This window comes from Urocitellus parryii, chromosome 3 (genome assembly GCF_045843805.1).
Source record: "Urocitellus parryii isolate mUroPar1 chromosome 3, mUroPar1.hap1, whole genome shotgun sequence".
Lineage (NCBI taxonomy): Eukaryota > Metazoa > Chordata > Mammalia > Rodentia > Sciuridae > Urocitellus > Urocitellus parryii.
Window position 1 is genome coordinate 82,864,006 of NC_135533.1, and position 24,911 is coordinate 82,888,916.

The following is a 24,911-nucleotide window of genomic DNA, read 5'->3' on the forward strand; positions in this document are numbered from 1 at the left end:
ACTCGCCAATCCCAATACCTGTGTGAATGTGTCTGGGGCCTGAGGGGAGAAGGTGGGGATATATTTTTGCTTTTTATATCTTCCAGCACTGTTTTAATATTTTACCTTTAATGCCTTTTATTTTAAAAAGTAGAATCTTTTAGTGGCACATGGGAGGGCCCTGCCCTTTGGTGTTTGAGCACTGGAGCAAAATACAGACTTTGTACTGTGATAAAACACTTTCACACTCCAATTACAGGGCTCTTAGAACCAAGAAAACTCACTCCCTCGGTGGATGGTACCAGCTGATAACAGTGTGTGCTCAAAACTACTTTTCCAGAGCTGAAATTTACAATCAAAGTAGGCACACATGCTGCATGATAATGCACATATGATTAGGTGTAGGTGGCATAAGTTTAGTACAATGAACTCTTCCTTATCTTTGTTCCAAATCACCAGTGATTTGTTTTTTACAGAACTCTGAAATAACTGGTTCTCATAATGAGAACTTAGTGACAGGTTAAGATCTAGCAAAATCTTATAAATCAAAGAAGGAATGATTTTAGCATTAGGTCGGGTACAGTCCAGATTGTAACTGGCTTCTCCTTAAGGGGGAAGTCCCTACTTGAAGGTCTAAAGCTCAGGATAGAGACACAAAGATGTAAACCCAATTGCCAAAGAAGCTAGTAAATGTTAAAAATAAAAAGACACCCCAAGTTGAAATTTGTGAGTGCCAAATGGGAGATTCAAACAAAGCTGGTGTTAGAACTCAGGAGGGCACAATTCTCAAGGCTATGTCCCCCTTAGCTAGGACTAAGGGCTCAAGCTGGGACTCAGAAAAACTGACACAGAGTGAGAAGTAGAGTGTGTCCAATTCCTGAGGCTACCCTGACAAAAGACCACAAACCTGATGGTTTAAAACAACAGCAGTTTATTAATAGTCTAGAGGCCAAAAATCCAACAACAAGGTATTGGAGAACTATGATCCTTTTCAGGATCTGGGGAGATTTGTTCCCTTGACTCTTGCAATTTCTGGTGGCTCTTGGCATTCTGTGGTGTACCTTGGCCTTTAGCTGGTACTCCAGATGACCTCTGCCTCTGACATCTTCATACCACCTTCTCCTCTGTGTTCACTTCCTCCTGTGCATATTTCTTACAAGACTTATCAATAAGGCCACCTGGATAATTCAGAATGCTCGAGATCCATAAGTTAGTTACACCTGCAAAGGCCCTTGGATTCTGGGAATTAATATGTGGGTGGACCTTCTGGTGGATACCTTTCAGCTCACTTCGGGCAAGAGAGAACATGAGGCAGAGATATGACAGGAATGTGACTCTCCTTAGCTTGTGTACAAGTGCAGAGGGAAATAGCTGGTCAGGTGAGGGTGTAGGCCTTAGCGGGATGTCGGATAATTCTAGGGATCTTGTGTTTGGCCTCTGTCCTATTTACACTGTCACTTCTGGGTTGCTAGCATTTTAGTATTATCAAATCACTACAGTGAACTTTCCCTTCCCCAGGAAAGAACTGTTGAGTCAGTTCAGCTCACATTTGCCCACAGCTGCTCAAGAGCATTCCAGTAACCGCACAGCTGGTAAGTCACACTGCCAACCAAAACATCTGGATCAGGATCCTTCCTTCCTGCATCCTGCACCATGGCCACTGCCAACCATGAACAGGTATGTTCATTTTCTTGAAGCACCTAATGTAGTTTTTATCAAAGTAATATTTTTAAAATGCACCCAAATATATATTTGCAGCTTGTTATTCTGGAACTGCAGAATAGTACAGACAGTGCGGCAGCTTCCAGAGGTATTTTAGAAGTTCATTTCTCCTGCTCTTCCAAGCGGGAATGGAGCTGACAGTCGGTTGTTTGTGGACTTGGGAAAGAACAAAGACACCCTGACAACTCAAATATGTCACTTCAGCTGATGCTTTAACCTCTTCCAATGTCAAATGTTGCTTCTTTATAAAACTTAATGTGGAAATACATTGAGAAGTGAGCCTTATTTCTTTGCCCTTCCTCCCTCTAGGGTACAATGTTACAACCAGAGGAATAGAGAAAAGGTCGGCAGTCAGGAGTAAAAAGCCCATAAAAGGAGAAATGGGAAAACTAAGACAGAAGTATGTAGTTAATTCTTCTCTGATGGGTTCACCAGAAAAATCTCCAGGCAACAGGAAGCCACAGACTGCTCCACTCATTCATGTTAGTCTTGACCCTGCATTCAAAGAGGTGCTGGCTGATGGAGTCTTGTCTAAATGCTTATTTATATAAGGAACAAGGAACTGAAATTAGCTTCTGAAGAAGCTTTCTGAGCTTTTAAAAAGCAAAAACAAAAACAAACAAAAAACAATCCAGTGACCGCCAATAGGACAGTAGCTTGGTTCCCCACCACTTATCAGTCATGTGACTCTGAACACATCAGTTCCTATCTCTGAGCCATATTTTCTTTCCATGGTATAGAAAACAATGCAGCCTGGTTGAGTTGATTTAACACTTTGAAGGATGGTGTGAAAGGATCTGAGGAGCTGTAAAGATGCAATCAGATGGTTTTAACTTTTAGCGTCCCTTGCAGACTCTTCCTCTCAGTGCAGCCTGGACACAGGCCAAATTGCCTCTGCAGGTGCCACCCACCTCACAGCCAGAGGAGGCAACAAGGAAGCAGTCACCTGCAGGGCTGTTTGAGGACTCCCCTGATGGAGGGTGAATAGTTTGTCAGACACTTCCATAGACTTCCTACATGAAGACCCTGTTCTAACTAAGCAATATGCACAAACTTACATGGAAGCAAAGCACAGAAGGGGTATGTAATCTGCTCAAGGACAACCATCTTATAAACAGCCAAGGATTGAATTCACATTGGCTGGCTCCAGAAGTCATGCTTGCTGCCTTCATCTTCTATGACCTTCAACTGTGGTGTGAACATGGTTTGTCCCCTCTGAAGCTCTGGTTAACATTTGATTGTCATTATGGCAGTGTAGGGAAATGGGCCTTTAAAAGGTGATTAGGTCCTTAAGAGGGATTAATGTCTTTTGCTTCAGGAGTGAGTTCTCTCTTCCAAGCCCTGGATTAGTCACCTAAAGTGGGTTGTTACAAAGCAAGGCTGCCCCTTATGTTCCCTTTTCACTTTCTGCCATGAGTTAAAACAGGACAAGATCCTCATGAGAAGATGAGCACGTGCCAGCACCATGCTCCTAGACTTCCCAGTCTCCAGAACCAAAAGCCAAAATAAATTAATAATTAAATAAATCACCCAGTCTCAGGAATTTTGTTATAGCAACAGTCAATGAACTTAGACACCATCTTAGGACAAAGTGACAGTGATTCAGTTCATACTTAACAAAAGAAAGATGGTAAATTTCAGTATTTCCAAAGACATGATGAACTAAAAGGAAATCAATGGGACTAAGCATTTTTCAATTGATAGCTGAAAATATAAACACCTGAACATTATAGCTTTAATGCACTTTTCAAAACTTGGCAAATTCTCCCCCTTTCGACTCACCTGCCTTATGGATTCTGGCACTGAGCCTGGACTGGGTATGCTCTGCAGAGTGCAGCATAATTTAATTGCCTGCATAAGTAAATTTCCATCAGGTGACCCAGGGAGAGCTCAAATGCAACCTTCAATTAGCCTAGGGAAAGCAGGGTGACAAGAGCGAACTACAGAACTGTACAGAGACTTACCTAGCAAATCCCCTGAAATGGTAAGTGAAGCAGCTGTCAACTATGTTGGCAGGATTTACTTGCTGGTTTCTGATTTTCATGCCAAATGCTAACAAAACATAAAAAGAATGGTGCTCTCTTTACAACCCACAGTCTTTGAAATCAGAGCTGATTTCTTATTTGTAAAGATTTGTGCAGCTGCCCTGCCCTTTATAACTTCACATCTTCCTGCTCAGGGCCTTTAAATAGGTTCTGTCCAGATAATAGTTGAAGAAATAAAGCCCAGGGCTCTTGAACTCTTTCAATATAGACCAACCATATTTGTTCATCTTTACGGAGCCTAATCTGGCTTCTGAAATGTGTTCTAGGAAGGAAATGTAAGGAGGCAGGGGGAAAGAGACAAAAGGAAACTGCAATTACTCATATTGTATAGGTCCTTAAATAGCAATTCTTCCCACTTAGGTATCCCATAACCCACTTCCTATATCTACAGAGCTTCATGAATAGTAATCTTTCTACCTAGCAACTGCTTGCTGATTCATTCATTACCTTAACCCACAACTACTGAATGTCTCCTCTGTGCTAGCCTAGGTACTTTCATTTAGTTCTTTTTCTCCTTCAAGAAGTAAGATCCTTTAACATAGATATATGGATAGCACAGTAGCCACACATAAATGCATAGCACCTTTACATTATATGTGAAAAGATCTGGGGTAGGTACAAAGGACAAGTTCAAGTTCAATTCCAGAAAAGAAAGGACAAGGGAAAGTTTGGCTAACCCTGATCATTACCTGGCTGTGCTGGGTGAGAATTTAAGAAAAATTATTTAAAAAGAAAAACCTTTTCATGAACATGATGTTTTAAGTTTAGGCATATAGTGTACCTTCTTAACTTCCACCTCCATTCCAAACACAGTGAAAATATATATAAAGTTACAAGCACCTGGGGATCTTCCATGTTTGTATGATAAAAAACTAGACTACATATCTTCAAAGAAAATGTGATTTGAACCCCCACACACAATCACATAGAGAGTATATTACTGAGCCTTAAAAAAGAAGGAAATCTTGTCATTTGTGACAACATGGATGAACTTGGGGAACATTATCTGAAGAGAAATAAGCCAGGTACAGAAAAACAAATACTGCAAGATCTCACTTATAATGTGGAATTTAAACAAGTTGAACTCAGAGAGTCAGACAGTAGGGTGATGTTCCCAGGAACCAGGGGCTGGAAAAATGGAGAGACGGCCAAAAGGTTCAAAGTTCCAGTTAAACAGCAAGAATAAATTCTGGAGATTTACTCTACATCACAGTTCCTGTAGATAATAACACTGTGTTCTATGCACTTATCCCTGCAGATTCTGCATCTCTGGCTTCAACAAACGACAGACTGAAAATATTTGAAAAGAAAAATTGTCTGAAAACACACAGACGTTTTTCTTGTCTTCATTCCCTAAACAATACAGCCTAGCAACTGTTTATACAGAACTTATATCACACTAGATATTATAAGTAATTAGAGATGATTTAAAGTACCCAAGAAGATGTGCTCAAGCTATAAGCAAATATTATGCCATTTTATACCAGTGGCTTGAGCAGCCTCAGATTTTGGAATCTGTGAGGTTTTGGAATCAATACTCCTGTGGATACTAACTGTATTTGAAATTTGCTATGAGAGTAGATCTTCAACGTCCTTACCTCAGACACACACAAATAAAACTATGTGAGGTGATGGATACATTAATTAGCTTGACTATGTTGTCATTTCACAAGTTATACACATATCAAAACAACATGCATACACTGTAAATATACACAATTTTTATTTGTCAATTATACTTTAATAAAGCTGGAAGGAAAAGATCATGACAAAATAGTTTAAACATCTCCATGAAGTAGAAAACAAATAGAAATGCAGTAGGCAGGGGTATTCGATAGCTTATTTCTGTGGACTAACAGGGCTAAAAATGTCCCCAGGAAAAGGTTCAGACTCACCACCAGAATTCAATGAAGAGGGAAGCCCCTCACCACAGTGAAAGGGGGCTTTAAAACTCTGCTTGCCCAGGGAGGTGGGAGGAGGCAGATAGTCTCTCAACCAGACCTGGGCCACACTGACTACTGGCCTGGTGTTTGACCTTGAATAGTCCATCACCACCGTGGAAGAGCAAGCCCTGGCTGCAAGCATAAGACTGGGTTCTGGACCAAGGTTCTTGCAGGTAGGATACAGGCAACATCAAATCCCTAAATGAGTCAGGGTGAGTGCATTGAAAGAATCCACAGGAAACAAACATAAGATAAGGCTCTCAACAGTAATTCCAAAGCACATAAGAAAAACTAACACCACAAACCATGGCCAATAAAAATCAACATCAGACGAATCCCCTTCAGCCAAAAGGAAAAGAGCACCCTGGAAATGACTTTACACTGGCGTTTTAAAACCTAGGAGGAAGTTGTACAGATAATATTCAGCTATGTTTTAACATTCCTCAAATTAAATTTCTTACTATGGAAATTTTGAACTTTTACACATATAACTTGTACTTTCCAGTGATGTGGCTGGAAACACAGTGTCATCACCATATTTAACAACCAAAAGACCACCAGCTCCGGCTGTGTTCACTCAGAGTGGTAGCGAGAACTTGTGAGGTCCCTGTACCCTGCAACAGGCTGAAGGACAATCAGAATCTCGACCCAGCCCTAGGTGGAATTGACATGGTCTGCCAAGGTGCCCATGTAGGGGAAAACTCAAGTCTATCCTGGGCCAGAACACTCTTCATTAACAGAGGCTAGGACAGCAGATGGCCCAAGTAAATGGCTCCTAAAAATCAAACATGAGCATTATAACTAAATTCAGACTAAAGAGGAATTAAACATTAAATTCTCTACCTTCTCTGCCACACATGAAATATAAGTGTTTACATTTATATTGCAATATCACATTCATATTAAAGTGGGAGATCTTAAATATAGAAGATGACCATTGGATGAATCATTGACCAAACCTTCAAAATCAGAAAAAAGTTGAGTCATCAAGCATACCTCTTTTTACCCTTTATGATATATTTTTTACCCTTTATGATATAACCTCAAAAAAAAAGAGAAAGAAATATGAAAACCAAATTGCTTTCAAACACATTGAAAAAAGTTCCGGTAGTATCGAGCCTGAGAATGTCATGGAACGGCTCCAACTCCTCTGGCGTTATCAGCACCTGCTACTTCAATGAATCATGTTCTCTCCCTTTATCAAAGGACACAATAGATGCTACTAGGAGTAAAGGGAATGGGGTGGGTAAGGGAAATCACACATTCTGCTCTAATCCCAACCAGAATTTTGGCTCAGGGAGAGAAAAACCCTGTGGAAGTTGGCAAAGCAGGTAAGCATAGTTAGCTTCATGAAAATTGAACTCCAGAGAACCCTGGGGCATTAGCCAGTGACTAAATTTAGTCTTTTTTTCAAACACAGACAAATTTAACAAAATGCCCTTCTAAATCCCTCAAAGGAGATCTTGGAGGGCTCCCCAGTGTCAAGTCCATAGCAAACTCTAATTTGCTTAGAATCAGGGATTCGTGGGTAGCAAGTCCCCTGTCCCAGGCAATGTTCAAATGGAAAGACCCATGCTGATGTGACATGAAAGTATGGACGTGCCTGAGGTGGGAGGCTGCTCAATTGTAACTTTCAAGTCTGGAAGTGAGCACACTTGGCGGTTGTTAGGCCAGAATTTCCCATGAGGCAAAAGCAATGCCAACAGAGCCAGAGTACTCAAAAAGCTTGGAGACTCCTCAGGTTGTAAATCTAGCATTTTGGCAGCCTCTTCTCTCTATATATATATGAAGGAGGAAGACTCATAATGATTAATGTGTATTTGCTGCCTTTGATCGAAAACCAGCAAATCTTGCCAGCAGACATTTATTAGAAAGAAAACCAAGAAACAACATAAGAATTACCAGACAGTTATTTAGGAGTTAATAATTCAGTCCTTTGTTTTTGTGTGTTCTTCCTCCTACTTAATTCCTTTTGACCATTTTTTTTATGTTGATTGGGTTCCCTCAACTCACTAGTAAAGTAAATCAAATGAGTCTTAGAGTTATCGTGGGCAGTCTGTGGTTACAAGCTGTCGTAAAAGGTTTGGTGAGGGGAAGGAAGTGGGGGGTGGATATTATAATTACTGGAAAAGTGATTGTTGTTTATCTTGGTTAGCAGGGTATACAGTGGGGCTCTGGGGCCCAACACAACCTTGGTTTTTCATGTGCTCTTTACTAGCTGTGTGTCCCTGGGCAAGTAACCTGGTCTGAGTCAGCTTCCTCATGGGGCAAATGGGAATATTAATACTTACATTGGTGTGCAGTTGTAAAGATTGAATAAAATAATACAAAGAGCCGAGGAGAGTTCTTTCCACCAGCTAGGCACACAAGCTTAATGATTCAAGTTGTGTAGAATTTACTCTCCTCACACAGTGAACAAGAAAACAAATATTCCTAAACTGAGAAAAGGATTCCCCAAGCAAATGTACACATTTTAACACATTAAACTTCCTGGTGATTTAAATGTGCAAGAGTCAAACTTTTACCTGTCGACTTCCCTGCTTGGAGGAGCAGCTACTTGTGCTCCTTGAAGGTGAGACCAATTTCTGGGACACACCAAGGTTCTTTTCATCACTCATTGTCAGTCACTTGGCCTCAATGCAATCAAAATGCCATCAGAAGACAGAGGAGTTGAGAGGATGGAGGTCCCACACAGGTAGATAGGTCAGCTCTTATCCAGTATGCTCAAAAAGCATTTTTAGATGGCCCAGAGGAAATCCCTAAAACCAAAAGAAAAGCAATTAGAGAGGAGTCAGAGACCTAAATGTCTTCTCTAGTAAATCATGTAAGTGTCTTCATATTACACATGACAAAGCCTTGATGCTTAGGTACAGGCTATCAAGGAAAAATGTTTCACACTTTCCTCTTATGGGTAATTTTGTATAGGTGGTTCTTCATGCAGTTCTGTAAGACAACAGGCTTAAGAAGGTTAATATGGAAATTTGAGACACATACAAAATCAGTATCATAAAAAATCCCAAGCCACAATGAGACATCACTTCACATCTACTATGATAGCTATAATTTTTAAAAGAAAGGTAAAAACCAGTGTTGGGAAGGGTGTGGCGAAATTGGAACTCTTAGGTATTGCTGGTGGGAACAGAAATTGGTACATCCATAGCAAAAAACAGTTTGGTGGTTACTCAAAAATGTAAACATAGAATTATCATATGATCCAGCAAGTCCATGTCTAGGTATGTATCCAAAAAACCTGAAAACAGGAATTCAAAGAAAAACTTGTAGACTACTTCTCATGGCCACGTTATTCACAATAGCCAAATGTGGAAATGATCCAAACGTACATCAAATGATGAATGAGGAACTAAATCTGGGAAAGTCATACAATGTAAAATTATTCAGATATTGAAAGGATACACATTTTAACACAGGTGAACCTTGAAACACCATGCTCAATGAAACAAGCCTGACACAAAAGACCACATATTACACGTTTCTATTTATATGACATATCCAGAGTCAGCAATCTGTAGAGACAGGAGGGTGATTAGTGGTCACATGGGTGTGTGTGGGGGGTGTGATGACGGCTTACTGGAGTTTCCTTTGGGGATGATGAAAATGTTCTTGAAATAGATAGTTGTGGCAGGTGAACAATATTGTAATAGTACTAAGTGTCACTAAATTATACCCTTGAAAGTTGTTGAAAAGATGAATTTAACATTGGGCATATGAAACTACAATTTTAAAAAATCCCTTTGTTTTCAGAGAAAAACCCACATAAATACAGTTATCTTATATTAGACAAAGGCATCAAAAACATACATTGGAGAAAAGATAGCCTCTTCAACAAATGGTTCTGGGACAACTGGAAATCCATATGCCACAAAATGAAATTAAGCCCCTATCTCTCACCTTGCGCAAAACTCAAAGTGGATCAAAGACCTACAAATCAAACCAGAGACACTACCCAAACCTCCATCATGTCAGATTACGCCCCCACTTAAGACTCCTATAGCGCAAGAATTAAAATCAAGAATCAATAAATGGGATGGATCCAAACCAAAAAGCTTCTTCTCAGCAAAAGAAACAATCAGTGAAGTGAATAGAGAGCCTACAGAATGGGAGCAAGTTTTTATCACATGCACATCAGATAGAGCACTAATCTCTAGGATATGTAAAGAACTCAAAAATCTTAACGCCAAGAAAACAAATAACCCAATCAATAAATGGGCCAAGGACCTAAACAGACACTTCTCAGAAGATGATATACAATCAATCAACAAATATATGAAAAAATGTTCAATATCTTTAGCAATTAGAGAAGTGCAAATCAATACTACTCTAAAATTTCATCTCACTCCAGTCAGAATGGCAGCTATTTAAGAATACAAACAACAAGAAGTGTTGTCGAGGATGTGGGGAAAAAGATACACTCATACATTGCTGGTGGGACTGCAAATTGGTGCAGCTAATATGGAAAGCAATATGGAGATTCCTTGGAAAACTGGGAATGGAACCACCATTTGACCCAGCTATCCCACTCCTCAGTTTTTACTCAAAAGACTTAAAAACAGCATACTACAGGGACACAACCGCATCAATGTTTATAGCAGCACAATTCACAATAAATAAATTGTGGAACCAAACCTAGATACCCTTCAGTAGATGAATGGATAAAGAAAATGTGTATATATACACAATGAAATATTACTCAGCATTAAAAGAGAATAAAATCATGGAATTTACAGGTAAATAGATGGAGTTGGAGAATATAATGCAAAGTGAAGTAAGCCAATCCCAAAAAACCAAATACCGAATATTTTCTCTGATATAAAGATGCCGATTAATAATGGAGATGGGGGGGGCAGAGCATGGAGGAATACACAAACTTCAGATAGGGCAAAGGGAATGGAGGGGAAGGGAGGGGGCATGGAGGTAGGAAAGATGGTGGAATGAGATGGACATCATTACCCTAAGTACATGTATGAACACATGAATGGTGTGACTCTTTGTGTTCAACCAGAGACATGAAAAATTGTGCTCTATTTGTGCAATATGAATCGAATTGCAATCTGATGTCATATATAACAAATTAGAATAAATAAAATAAAAAAAATTTAAAACAACAAGCAAGAACATTGAAAAAAAATTTTTTTTGAAACAAAACAAAATCCCTGTGCTTTGGAGATGTGTTCTCCCAAAGGCTTTTCTTCTAGAAAAAAAAAAAAATCTGTAACATGATATAACAAAAACTGTGGGGACAAGCAGAAATTTCCACATCTATTAGCATATCAATAATTAAAAGAATGACTATTGACTCCATACAACCTACTGCCAAGCACTACATTAAGGACTCCCACAAATGCTGTTTCATTTAACCAACAGGCTGATGGGAGAATATTATCTCTATATGGAGAAGACAATTGAGTCTCTGTGAAATTGTCATCTGCCCAATCACACAGCTGGCTAGAGGCTGAATCAGGGCACTATCCTAGTCCTTTAGCCATGGTCCTGGAAACTGGCAAGACCCAAATTAGCCAGGTATGGTGATAACAGCTGTTACCCCATCTTGGAGACCTGGAAGCTGGGGAGAAAGATATAGGAGGGAGAATATCATGAGCCAGAGGCAACCCCCCCACCCCTGCCCAATTCCTTTCTATAGCACAATACCAACCTCCCAGATGGCAACCTAGGGTGGCAAAGGCAGTGACCAGGAAGGACAGGGAATACCCCTTACAAGTGGTCACCTGGGCCACTACCTGCCACCTCTGCAGATCTCAGAGTCTTATCTGATGGAGGCCTTCTCGCTTATCAGAGAGGAGAAACTCCAGAATTACCACCTCCATCCACAATGTAAGGGTTAAGGGTAACTAATATATTTAGTTTTGGCTTCAGAAGGCCAGGGATATTTATTTAACACACTAAGTTCCAGTAAGTTCTACAACTTTCCCATGCATATTAATAATGCTAAAAAAATTTATTTAATCCATCCAGTTACTGTGTTTACTGAGTGTAATTTTAAAAGAAGAGCCAGGGGCAGTGGCTCAGCCTGTAATCCCAACAGTTTGGAAGGCTGAGGCAGGAGGATCGCAAGTTCAAAGCCAGCCTCAGCAACTTATTGAGGCCCTATGCAACATAGTGAGACCCTGCCTCAAAAAAATAAAAAGGGCTGGAGATATAGCTTAGTGGTTGATCACCCTGGGTTCAATAGCCAGTACCTAAATAAATAATATCAAATAACTGTCCAGGAACCAGCTAGTTAGATACCAAACTTTTGGTTAATTATTAAATACTAAAATACCTATGCCTTCTCTGATATTTAGATCTTTAAAAATGAGTATGTTAAAGCCATAAGCTCAAACCAAAACAATGAGGAGAAATATCTAAATCTCAGAAAGAAAATTAAGGTACCTATAGCCATAGAAGTCCACTGCCATCTAACTCTCTCCACCAAACACCCCCTCAAACCTCCACCCCCACAATCTGTATCTATTACATGTTGGATCCAATCATAAATAAGAATAAAAGCAGCAAAGTAACGTCAGTCTCTCCATAAAGCAAGCTTTACTTATGAGAACATCACTAAGGGTACCTGAATTAGGAGCAAATTAATCTAGTTTAAAACTGATAAAAGAAGCTGCAAAGATATATTAATTTAATAACAGTGTTGGCTGCTGCTGTTGCAAGGAAGAGAAAAAACAACTTGAGAGAAACCATGAATGACTGAGAATGTGAGTGTGTGTGTGTGTGTGTGTGTGTGTGTGTGTGTGTGTCTGCCACCATTGCTACAACATATACAAGGTGGATGAGGATTTCTGTTTGTGTGGGCAGGTTTTTTGTTTTGTTTTCTTTGCAGCTGAAGCTCTGATAAGGAAGAGTATGGGGCAAGAAGAGTGTGTGAATTATGAAACAGGGTGAGAGAACTGAGCAGTGAAGCGAAAGTCACAGGAATTCTGAAACTGTGCCAAAGCAGAAACAGCACAACTGCCACCCCCAAACCCTCCCTTAAAGGCAACTGATAAAAAGGGTCTTCTTTATCTCTTGGCCTTGCCAACTTCAGAGAGAATAACTACAAGGTTGTGCACAGGCCAAACTGGTTCTCATCCAAGTTGGCATTTAGGGTTAAGGCCTCTGCCAGCACTGCAGCCTCCCTCTCCTCCTCCAGGGAAGCTCTTCCCATATCCATCTCCAGGGCAGAGCCCTGTATTATTGCCCAGGAAAATGCATCTATTTCAACCCCCAAATCTTTCTGCTAGTCTCATCAACAGAAATTTAGTTAAAATGGCCACATGAGGCCATTTTAAAGGGCAAAAGAAGTTGAGTGCCAGGAAAACGTTACAATTAAATGGGGCAGAATAAAGAAGGAGGGCAGCAGTAGCCCAAGTATGAGGTATCCCAGGCACCAAGGTGGCCACTAGGACACAGGCAGCCATTGAATCCACCATAGAAGACTTTGAAGGACAAAGGACTTGGCAGGAGTCCTCAAAAGAAGGGGTGTCTTCTATTCCAAGTAGCCATCTTCACTGTGCTAACTTAGAAAAATGATAATGACAACATTTCTTCAGAGGAGTGTGGGGACAGGATCCCAGGTCACTGATTCAGGGATCTAAGATGATGAGGTGAGTGCTTATGAAAGAGTGTGTGGTTCTCATCCCTGCCCAGTGACCCTTCAATGGCAAACCTCTAATTCAAGGAGTTTGCTGGTTTGAACAAAATAGAAAAGCTTCCCTGCTCACAGACTGTGAATAACTTCAGGATGATAATTTATTTCCACCAGTCTTCTGAGGTATAACTTTGATATGGTAAAGTGCACAGCTCTTAAGTGCACATACATTTATGTACATTTTCAAGTGCATGACTACCTTCCTTCCAAATCAAATATATATATATATATATATATATATATATATATATATATACACATATATTTAAATCATTTACAGCTTCTCCAGACAGTTCCTGGACCAGCTGGGCTTTGCCCAGTAAATCTCTCCTGCAAGTCCTTGTTAATGTGCCTGGAGGGACTGAAAAGGTTTTATGGCTGCTTTTGTGCAATCTGTCTATTACAAGTATTTGATGTGTGGTGAAATTGAGTTTGGAGACTTGCTTTTATGCCAACACAACACCAGGTTCAAGAGTAGAAGACTTATAACTATCCCTTTCCTCTAAATCTAGGAGGCTACCATGCCCAGTGTGAAAAACCAGAAGCACTTAGGCCAAGGCAAAACCCAGAGATGAACTGGGTCGTTTCTACCATTGACACCTACAGCTGTGATAAGTGATGGGCCAGGCCCTGGTGAAACTTGGTGTTTCAGTTGAAAGACAATAGGCACAGACTTTCAAAGATCTACCATCCTGGGGCTCCCACTAGGATTTCTATTTTTTAAAAAAATGGATATTGGTATTAGTTCTTTAAAGGTCTTGTAGAACTCGGCTGTGTATCCATCTGGTCCTGGGATTTTCTTGGTATTTTTTCAAAGAACCAACTTTTTGTTCTGTTAATTTTTTCAATTGTTTCTTTTGTTTCAAGATTTTAGCTCTGATTTTAATTATTTCCTGTCTTCTGCTTTTGGTGTAGATTTGTTATTCTTTTTCTAGGTCTTTGAGATGTAATGTTAGGTCATTTATTTGTTGACTTTTTCTTCCTTTAAGGATGAACTCCATGCGATGAACTTTCCTAATACCATTACTCTTCAATTTATTTCAAGAAATAGAAAAAGAGGCAGCACTTACAAACTCATTCTATGAGGACAATATCACCCTGATTCCAAGACCAGGCAAAAACACATTAAAAAAAGAAAACTTCAGACCAATATCTCTAATCAACATCAATGTAATAACTCTCAATAAAATTCTGGCAAATCGAGTACAAAAACATATCAAAAAGATAGTGCACCATGATCAAGTGGGGTTCATCCCAGGGATGCAAGGTTGGTTCAACATATGGAAATCAATAAACGTAATTCATCGCATCAATAGACTTAAAGATGAGAATCATACGATCATATCAATATATGTAGAAAAAGCATTTGACAAAATACAGCACTCCTTCATGTTCAAAACACTAGAAAAATTAAGGATAACAGGAACATATCTTAGCATCTTAAAGGCTATCTATGCTAAGCTCCAGGCCAACAACATTCTAAATGGAGAAAAGTTGAAGGCATTCCCTCTAAAAATTGGAACAAGACAGATATGCCCTCTTTCACCACTTCTACTTAACATAGTTATTGAAACACTGGCCAGGGCAATTAGACAGATGAAAGAAATTAAGAGGATACACATAGGAAAAGGAAAACTCAAATTAGCACTATTTGCTGATGACATGATTCTATACCTAGAAGACCCCCAAAAAAATTCCACTGTAAAACTTCTAGAACTAGTAAATGAATTAGGCAAAGTAGCAGGATATAAAATCAATCCTCATAAATCAAAGGCATTTCTGTGTATCAGTGACAAATCCTCAGAAAGGGAAATGAGGAAAACTACCCCATTTACAATAGCCTTTAAAAAAAAATAAAATACTTGGGAATCAACTTAATGAAAGAGGTGAAAGATCTATGCAATGAAAACTAAAGAACATTAAAGAAAGAAATCAAAGAAGACCTTAGAAGATGGAAAGATCTACCTTGCTCTTGGATAGGCAGAATTAATATTGTCAAAATGACCATACTACCAAAAGCACTGTATAGATTTAATGCAATTCCAATCAAAATCCCAATGGCATTCCTCATAGAAATGGAAAAAGCAGTCATGAAATTCATCTGGAAAAATAAGAGACCCACAATAGGAAGAGTGAAGCAGGTGGCATCACTATACCAAAACTTAAATTATGCTACAGAGCAATAGTAACCAAAACAGCATGTTATTGGCACCAAAACAGACTGGTAGACCAATGGTACAGAATACAGGACACAGAGACTAACCCACAAAATTACGATTATCTTAAATTAGACAAAGGCACCAAAAACATGCATTGGAGAAAAGATAGCATCTTTAACAAATGGTGCTGGGAAAACTGGAAGTCCATATGCATCAAAATGACCATGCACAAAACTCTCACCATGCACAAAACTCAACTCAAAATGAATCAAGGACCTAGGGATAAAACCAGAGACTCGGCTTCTAACTGAAGGAAAAAGTAGGCCCTGATCTCTGTCATGTCGGATTAGGCCCCAACTTCCTTAATGAGACTTCTATAGTGCAAGAATTAAAATCAAGAATCAATAAATGGGATGGATTCAAACTAAAAGGCTTCTTCTCAGCAAAATAAACAATCAGTGAGGTGAACAGAGAGCCTACATCTTGGGAGCAAATTTTTACCTCTCACACATCAGATAAAACACTAATCTCTAGGATATATAAAGAACTCAAAAATCTTAACACCAAGAAAACAAATAATCCAATCAATAATGGGGCCACGGACCTAAACACACTTCTCAGAAGATGATATATAATCAATCACCAAATATATGAAAAAATGTTCAATATCTCTAGTAATTAGGGAAATGCAAATCAAAACCACTCTAAGATTTCATCTCACTCCAGTCAGAATGGCAGCTATTATGAATACAAAGAACAATAAGTGTTGGTGTGGATGTGGGGAAAAGGCACACTCATACATTGCTGGTGGGACTGCAAATTGGTGCAGCCCATAAATATGGAAAGCAGTATGGATATTCTTTGGAAAATTGAGAATGAAACCACCATTTACCAGCTCTCTCTCTTCCCCAAAGGATTTATTTATTTATCCCCAAGGATTTAAAAACAGCATACTACAGGCACATAGCCACATCAAGGTTTATAGGAGCACAATTCACAAGAGCTAAATTGTGAAACCAACCTAGATGCCCTTCGGTAGATGAATGGATAAAAAAAATGTGGTATTTATATGCAATAGAATATTACTCAGCAATAAAAGAGAATAAAATCATGGCATTTTCAGGTAAATGGATGGAGTTGGTGAAGATAATGCTAAGTGAAGTTAGCCAATCCCCCAAAACCAAATGCCGAATGTTTTCTCTGATATAAGGAGGCTGATTCATAGTGGGGTAGGGAGCAGGAGCATGGGAGGAATAGGCGAATTCTAGATAGGGCAGAGGGGTGGGAGGGGAAGGGAGGGACATGGGGTTAGAAATGATGGTAGAATGTGATGGTCATGATTATCCAAAGTACATGTATGAAGACACGAATTGGTGTGAATTTACTTTGTATACAACCAGAGATATAAAAAATTGTACTCTATATGTGTAATATGAATTGTAATGCATTCCGCTGTCATGTATAAATTTAAAAAAATTAATAAAAGAGATATAAAAAATGGGGAAGAATAAATGGCAATCAATGTATGGCACAGGTTGATTTTAAGATTTTTTTGTGATGAAAAACATTTTATTCTGTTCAAAATAGACATCTGAGAGTTCTTAGTTATGGGAGCTTTAGGTAGTAGCTTAACCTGTATATCTGCAATTCAATCATAGTTGAGATGATTGAGATGATTTCTAAAATAATAATAATAATAATACCTGCAGTTACAAAAATCCAATTATCATGGTTAAAAGGATTACATTTTTCAGCACAAATGCAAACAAATATAACCTCCCTCTAATTATCAGACAGTATAAATTTTGTTAGTATATATTAGAGTTCTGACCTGTTTGATTTCTCCTGCCATTTCTGTGTTAAGATTTTTTTTTTAAATAAAAAGTTTCACTTAGAAGACACCATTTGGAAAAAGATGGAAAGGATAGATAGATAGATAGATAGATAGATAGATAGATAGATATAGATATAGATATAGATAGATATAGATATAGATAGATAGATAGATATAGATATACCACATATGTACGTTGGGAAGGGGCCAGACCTGGTCTGAATTGGTGCTTCCTTATTACAAACTCTGCACCTTGACAAATGCCCTGGTATCCTTTTTTCCTGTATAAAATGGGAAATAATAATATCTACTTCTCAGGAAATTGTGAGGATTAAATGAGAAAATGAAAACAATGAGTAGAATAACCACCCAACAGATGTGAATTCCATTTTCTCCTCTCCTGGCATATGCAGCCCAAGATAAGAACTTATGCCCCTCTTTCAAACAAAAACAATTAAGGATTCTATAGAATTTTAAAATATCTGTATCTGCCAATATATTAACATTTTCCCAAATCCATACCACAAGTGTGAACAGACTTTTTAAATCATTAAAACAGCATGCTTACTTTGGATGAAGGCAAATGCAGAAATTTAAAAGCCACATAATTCATCACCTTTGGATGTTTTTAAAAGCAACTTAATGTCAACTAGTAGATTGGGAACAGTGGCATAGAAAATAGCTATTTATTAATCCACTAGATCTGGGGGTCTATACTTGGTTTGGTTTGAAAATAACTCTCATGAAGATCACGAGGCACATAGTTCTAATTAATTTTCAATTTCTCAGCAAAATGGAGAAATAAATTATGTCCTGAATTACCACTAAAAAAATTGATAATGGGATATCCATTTCTGGTTTATGGTAAAAGGAATTATTCTAATACTAGATATATACCTTTTTAGAAATGGCAGCCTCTGAAACACCTTGATCTCAAAAACATTACATGATCAGAAGTAGAGCTTTGGTTATTTGGCTTCCAGTGCCTCAGACCAGGGATTCAGGATCAGAAATTTCTAGAATGTTCTAATTATAATAACCTCAGATACATACAAGTGACCCGGGACCTCTGTGTGAAGCACTGGCAGATCAGGATCAATGGTCTGGTAGAGAGAACCAATATCTGACTGTTGTGGGGGATGAAGACTGAAGCTCAGAATCCAAAGAAGTTTCCACTCCCATACCATTAAGGACAAACAACTCCCTGACAGAACATTTTTACAGTAATTGCTTTCCCTTGCGAAGACAGCGGTTAAGAGCCTAAAGATTCAAATGCTTTCTCTCTGTATTGTCCACACTTTGTTGAGCATGCATCACAACACTGACTACATATTGGAATTATATAGAAAACTTTAAAAATGCTGATGACTAGGCCACATCCCTAATATCTTTATTACCTTGAAATCTATGGTGGGGCCAGGTTTTGGTGTTTCCAACCCCTCACAGGTGATTATGGTGCAGAACCAGGGTTAAGAGCCACCATTACATGGTCTAAAAGGTAATGTGTACACCTAGCTCTAGCCAGATCATCCAAGGGTTGAATCTTCCAATCTTTAAGAATTGATTTTCCTATACTGACCTCTGGGTTTATGTCCTTGACCTACAATGAGAGAAATTATTAAAAATAAATAAATAATCAATCAACCCTGTGATATTGGGATTTTTTTTTCCATACAGATCCTACCTGAGACAAGTTCCTGGGCCGGAGAATGACCCTCCCCCCTATAAACTTGAAGAAATAAGACATGCTCCATCTGTGGTATTTTTATGATCTAGTAACCTAACCATAAAAGGAAACTAGGGTAATTCTGCACATCTTGTCTTAACCTAAACTGAGTCCCTTCCTACATGTGAACTCACTTATTTAGTAATAATGCACTCAAGAATTTTGCAGCAGATGGACAGAATCCATCAGTATGGAGTTATGATTCTGACCTCTGGATGCCTGTCAGAATGTCTTCAGGCTTGGGCTGGGGGTGTAGCTCAGTGGTAGAGCTCTTGCCTAGCATGTGTGAGGCACTGGGTCTGATTCTCAGCACTGCAGAAAGATAGATAGATAGATAAATAGATAGATAGATAGATAGACAGACAGATTCTACCAAGGACTAAAAAAAGTTTTTAAAAAAATGTCTTTAGGCTTATATCATGTCAATCAAAAACTTGGGGCCAGGACCTGGGCAGCAGTATCTTATAAAAACTCCTCAGTAAATTCCAGTGTACAATTAGGGTTGAGAATAATTGGTGTAGGGATTTCAGAAATTTCTTTCTCTTTCTAATCATCATCACAGCATTCATCCATTTGAGGATTCCAATATCTATCTCAAACCCCTCACAGTTTACCATCAGAAGTTCCGAAAAGACAGGTTAACTCCATCCCTGCTGTGTGTCTGGACTCTGCTGGATGCACATCTACCCCTTCCCTGTTATGGAGTTCACCCCTTGACTCCTGAGGTTAGCCTGCTTTCCGCAATTAGCACCTCTCCTTAGAAAAGAGACAGAAAATAAGGGAGAGGGGAACAATCCTTTTAACTCTTGATGTTTTGTCATAAGGTAAAGTCCACAAACTTATCTTTTACTTGTGCATCTGGATCTGTACATGTTTGCAAAACTGTTTTCTGACTTTTGACCACTTCTGGTAAGCATCAGTTCACTCCTGATGTCAACTCTGCAGACATGATTCAGCATGCCCATGTAGCACTCCTCAGGGCCTCCTGGACTATGAGCCTGGCAGTTCACTGTGCTAGCTCCTGCTTATATATTTATGTGTGAAATAAATACATAAATGTATATTTATATTACATGACATACTGTATTATATAGATAAAACAGTAAATATATATTTAAATGTATTTTTAATATCAAATATATAATCATTCAATATATTTTATATACTTAAATATAATAAATATGTGATAGATAATTTGTTATTTTATTATGGTCAGAACACAATATGAAATTCACAGCTTTCAAGTGTATAATACAGTACCATGAACTAGGGTGGCAGCACACTCCTATAATCCCAGCTACTCTTCAGGCTGAAGCAGGAGGATCTCAAGTGCAAGGCCAGCCTCAGCAATTTGGCAAGGCCATGTCTCAAAGTAAAAAGGTCTGGGAGTATAACTTAGTGGTAGAGTGCCCTGGGTTTGATCCCCAGTGTTGTAAAGGCGAACAACAACAAAAAACTTCACATTGCTTCCTTCCCCCATCCCCCCACCAGTCTCTGGCAAACACCATTTTACTCTCTGCTTTTCAGAATGTGACTATTTCAAATATATAATCGGAGTCATGCAGTGTTTGTACTCTTGTGACCGACTTATTTCACTTAACACAATGTCCACCAGGGTCATCCATGTTATTGACTATTGCAGAATTAATTTCCTTTTGTTTAAAGACTGAATACCATTCCTTGTATGCATAGACTACATACTATATTCTTAATGCATTCAACTGTCCATATGCATTGAGGTTGTTTCATCTTTGCGATTATGGATAGTGCTGCTATGAATATAGACATGCAAACTAACATCCTCTTCACCTTCAAGTGCTGTATACTGGCTCTTATTTATCTGTCCCAGTTACGTAGGCATTTAGTAAAGTTTTGTCCTTCCTCCACTTCTTGGTGCAAGCTTTGGCTCTTGGCAATCTTATCCATGCCCATGGTTTTGCTAAGGCAACTGTCCCTCACTCTGCTCTTTACCCTCCTTCTAGTCCACAGCAGCTGGGTGGCCTTGAATGGATCACTGGAACACCAAGCCTACTAACCTACTGGTAATCCAAGAGCAAACTTCTCACTCCCTCATGCTGATACCTGCTGTGGACTTCCTGGACTCAATTAAGACACCTATCACCCCTCCATCCAACCAAACTTCTTCTCCCAGGTTCCCCAATACTGTAGACTGCAACTCTCTCTGACCCTGACCTCATCACGTCCAATTTGTTTTATATTCTTCAAACACCAATCCATTTTAGACCCTCATTGGGCAATCGGCTCTACTTCTTCTCTCTCATCACTTCAATCCACCTTATATTTTGTCCAATTCATTCCCCAAGCTCTTTCCCCTGCTCCAAAGTCCCAGTGCTTACAGGATAAATAAAAGTTGCAAGGCCTGGCTTGCAAAACCCTCCAGGATACAGTTATACTGAGCTGACTTTGGACTCGTTCTTCTGGTATTTACTGTACATTGCTAAACTTCTGAATAGTTTCCTCACCTGAAAACAGGCACAGTTAACAGGATTAAGCCCTTAGGGTTCTGTAGTGATGAACTGAAATAATGCATGTGAAGCACTAATCATGATCCTTGACAGCCATCACTCACTTGCATTTTAGCTGACATTTGTGCAAGCTTTAGCTCTTGGCAATCTTACCCACACCCATGGCTTTGATTAGACAGTTCTTTGCCATTCTACTCTTTACACCTTCCCTCCAGTCCACAGCTGCATCACACCTATATGTGCACCCTGTATCCTAGCTAGTCCTTCATGGAGCACCCTCCTAACCCACTTATCTCTCCCATTTATGGAAATTTCCACCATCTTCCAAAGATCATTTTAACCATTACCTTCTCCATGAAACCTCTTTTCAACCCTTCCCCTCCCCCTAAATGGTTTTGTTTCTCTTTTTGGACTCCTGCTCTACTTTTGCAGTACCTCCAAGTATTAGTCATGTTTCCTGTATTTTGAGTCACTCTTGGTATTTCTATGTATTTCAGAATATTTTAACCATATCTTCCTTTTGAGATTGCCTTACCATTTTGTCTTTGACTTTGAGAGATAGCATTTCTTTTCTTTTTTAAAAAATACTTTTTATTAGTTGTTGATGGACCTTTATTTTATTTATTTATATGAGGTGCTAAGAATCGAACCCAGTGCCTCACACCTGCTAGGCAAGCAATCTACTACTGAGCCACAACCCCAGCCCCTCATTTATTTTCTTTTTTTGTTTTCCTATGACCTACCTGAGATGTTTCTAGGATACATAGCTATAAGCATCATTGAGGGATTTTCTCTCTCTCTCTCTCTTTTTTTTTTTTTTTGATACTAGGGATGAACTCAGCACAGCAGCTCTCTATCTCTGAGTTGTATCCTGAGCTATATATTTCAGGTCAGTTCTATTAATAAGTTTAACAAGAGTCTCTTGCCAAATACACTTTTTCTCAAAACATGGCAAGAGCTTGCCCTGCAGACTAAACTCTGTCAACACTATCTTTGGTGATCAACACTTGCCAACTCTGTTGATAAAACATTATCAACAGTTATAGGTACACTTTCCAGATCCTCTTCCAGATCATGTTCTATTGTCCTCTGAAAGGTAAAAATACCACACAACTCCTCAAGTCCTTCAGTGTCCGACTGCACCTTGATGGTATTCATGGTATATTTAAGGTTTATTTTGATAGTTATTTTTATTCAAGCCAGTAAGTGAGCTGATGCTTGAAGATCTGATATTTAGGTACATTACCATTCATGCCTTGGCTTCTTGTCCACCAATATCCATTCTCTCTTTAATAATAAGCTCTTAGGTTTCAGTTGGGTTGATAGTTATCTTATAAGAAGCACATTTCTACCTTTCTTCCATCTTGTGCCTTATGACCAAGTACCTCCAATAAGATGTGAGTAGAAGTTATACTTCTTTCAGGTCATGATCCTAAAAAGAAAAGTATATGTATTCTCTCTGCCCTCTCCTGATTCCTGGGGACCAGGAGATGGTGACAACTGGACCCAGAAATGAAAGCTACTAGTTGAGGATGTTAGTGTCACCACACCAGCCCAAAAATAGCTATATCAGTAACGTGAGAGAAAAATAAAATTCAATTTTGTTTAAACCATTTAATGTTGAGTTCTCAAATGTTTAATGCAAATAATATAGGCCCTAGGAAGTTAGCATGCTTTAAAATTAGGAAACTTGGGTCACATCTTTGCCCTACAACAGGAAGTGGCTAACGACTCCTTCCCTGATTGTCTTCCTGCATCAGAATCAGAGTCCCTAGCAAAGAGAATCCTGCTAATACTTTTATTTGTTCCCCCAACCAAAACAAAAACGAAACAAAGCAAAACCTCATTCCAAGTCCTGAGTATATATATATTATCCTCTCCTGAAATCACCCCACATTCTTCAAAGAGTAGGAATTCATTCACGTCATCTTTACTTTCCCCAGCAGGACAGCCCCCTTCACATTACCTGTGTCACCCCGGTGGTCCCAAGAGTCACCATGGGTCTGGATGACTGAATGTTCTGACTGGAGGGCGTAAGTTCACTGGTCAGATGACAATCCCTCCACTCCTGGAAGAATCAGAAATGGCCTGAGTTTTCCTCCTACTCTGCTGTGTGGCCACTCTAACCTGTTCTTCCCTGTCTCAAAAGAAACACTTATGGAATCCTGTGTGCTCTTGACTGCCAAAGGAGAGTAGTCACACTGAGAAAAATTCAATCCCCCACTATGTATCTGGAAAGTACCTACTGCAAGTTCACAGCTTCCTCAGCAAAGGAAACTAAGAGACAGAAGCTTAACTAAAGGACTGCACCGCTCTGAAGAAGATGTGTGAAGGGAAACAAACCAGAATACCTCAGAGGTGGGTGGTCTAATAGGTGGTCACATAGCAAGAGCTCAGTGAGCAGAGTTGTGAGCACAAGGGCAGAGAGGTGAATTTGAACATGGTGTGGGATCTGGCAGGGTTCAGAAGAATGTGCAGGGCAAAGTTGGGGGCAAGGCTAGGAGTGCAACCTCCTGAGACATTTTTCAACCCTGACTCACCCTGGGGAGCCTCTACCCAATTCCAAGGCCCAGCCCTGCGTCATTCCAATGCTTCTGCCACTCTGCGGATCAAGGATCAGGGGAGCTTTTGAGAATTTCCTCAGGTGATCCTGGTGCACAGTGAGGGTTGGGCCAGGGCCATAACATAATCTTGCATCCAGAAAGGATATATTTACTCCACAGAACCACCTTCTTTTATTTTGGTATTTGATTTCACTTGAGTATCTAATGCCAGACCTGTGTCTGCTGCATCTAATTTACACCAAATTAAAATGCAAAGCAGGATGTGACTTAGCAGTTTAAAGGGTAAGAAAAGATAGCACCACCCAAGAACTTAAAATAACATCTGGTGGTTTAAATTTTATCAGTGGGTGGTGTTACCCTTCCTTAACTGACTACTGCTTGCGGAAGCAGAGGACAGTTTTAACAATTGGAACCACACCAGGCCTTTCATTACTTATCTGAAAGAGACTATCAACTGAATCACTATAAAATGTGAAAGTGAATTTTTGAAAACTTCTCCATCTCCTAGAAAAATCTACTTATCCTCTTTTCAGACACACACAAAAAAATTGTTGCAGCTAACAATGAATAACCCTCGATAAGCCTGTCAGCCAAACACTCGAATAACAAGAAACTGGACACCCTGGTGGTTAATGTATGAGATGGACACACTTCCAGTTTGTTGTCCACCCAAGTAAAAATCACCCTGAGCCTGACAGTCTAAGCTTAAACCAAACTATAAAACTAAGTTCCCAAGATATCTCTATTTGGGGTATAGTCTTCCAAAATTATAGGGGCAATAAAAATACCTTGT

General features: G+C 39.2%; 1 protein-coding gene across 1 annotated transcript in view; it reads right to left on the bottom strand.

The window, feature by feature from the left end:
- Positions 1-24,911, bottom strand: part of Osbpl3 (oxysterol binding protein like 3) — a 144,598-nt gene that overhangs the window by 74,913 nt on the left and 44,774 nt on the right. The window contains exon 2 of the mRNA XM_026400221.2: positions 8,215-8,448. Coding sequence (XP_026256006.2) covers positions 8,215-8,307 — 93 coding nt within the window. The 5' untranslated portion in view covers positions 8,308-8,448. The remainder of the gene's footprint in view (positions 1-8,214; positions 8,449-24,911) is intronic.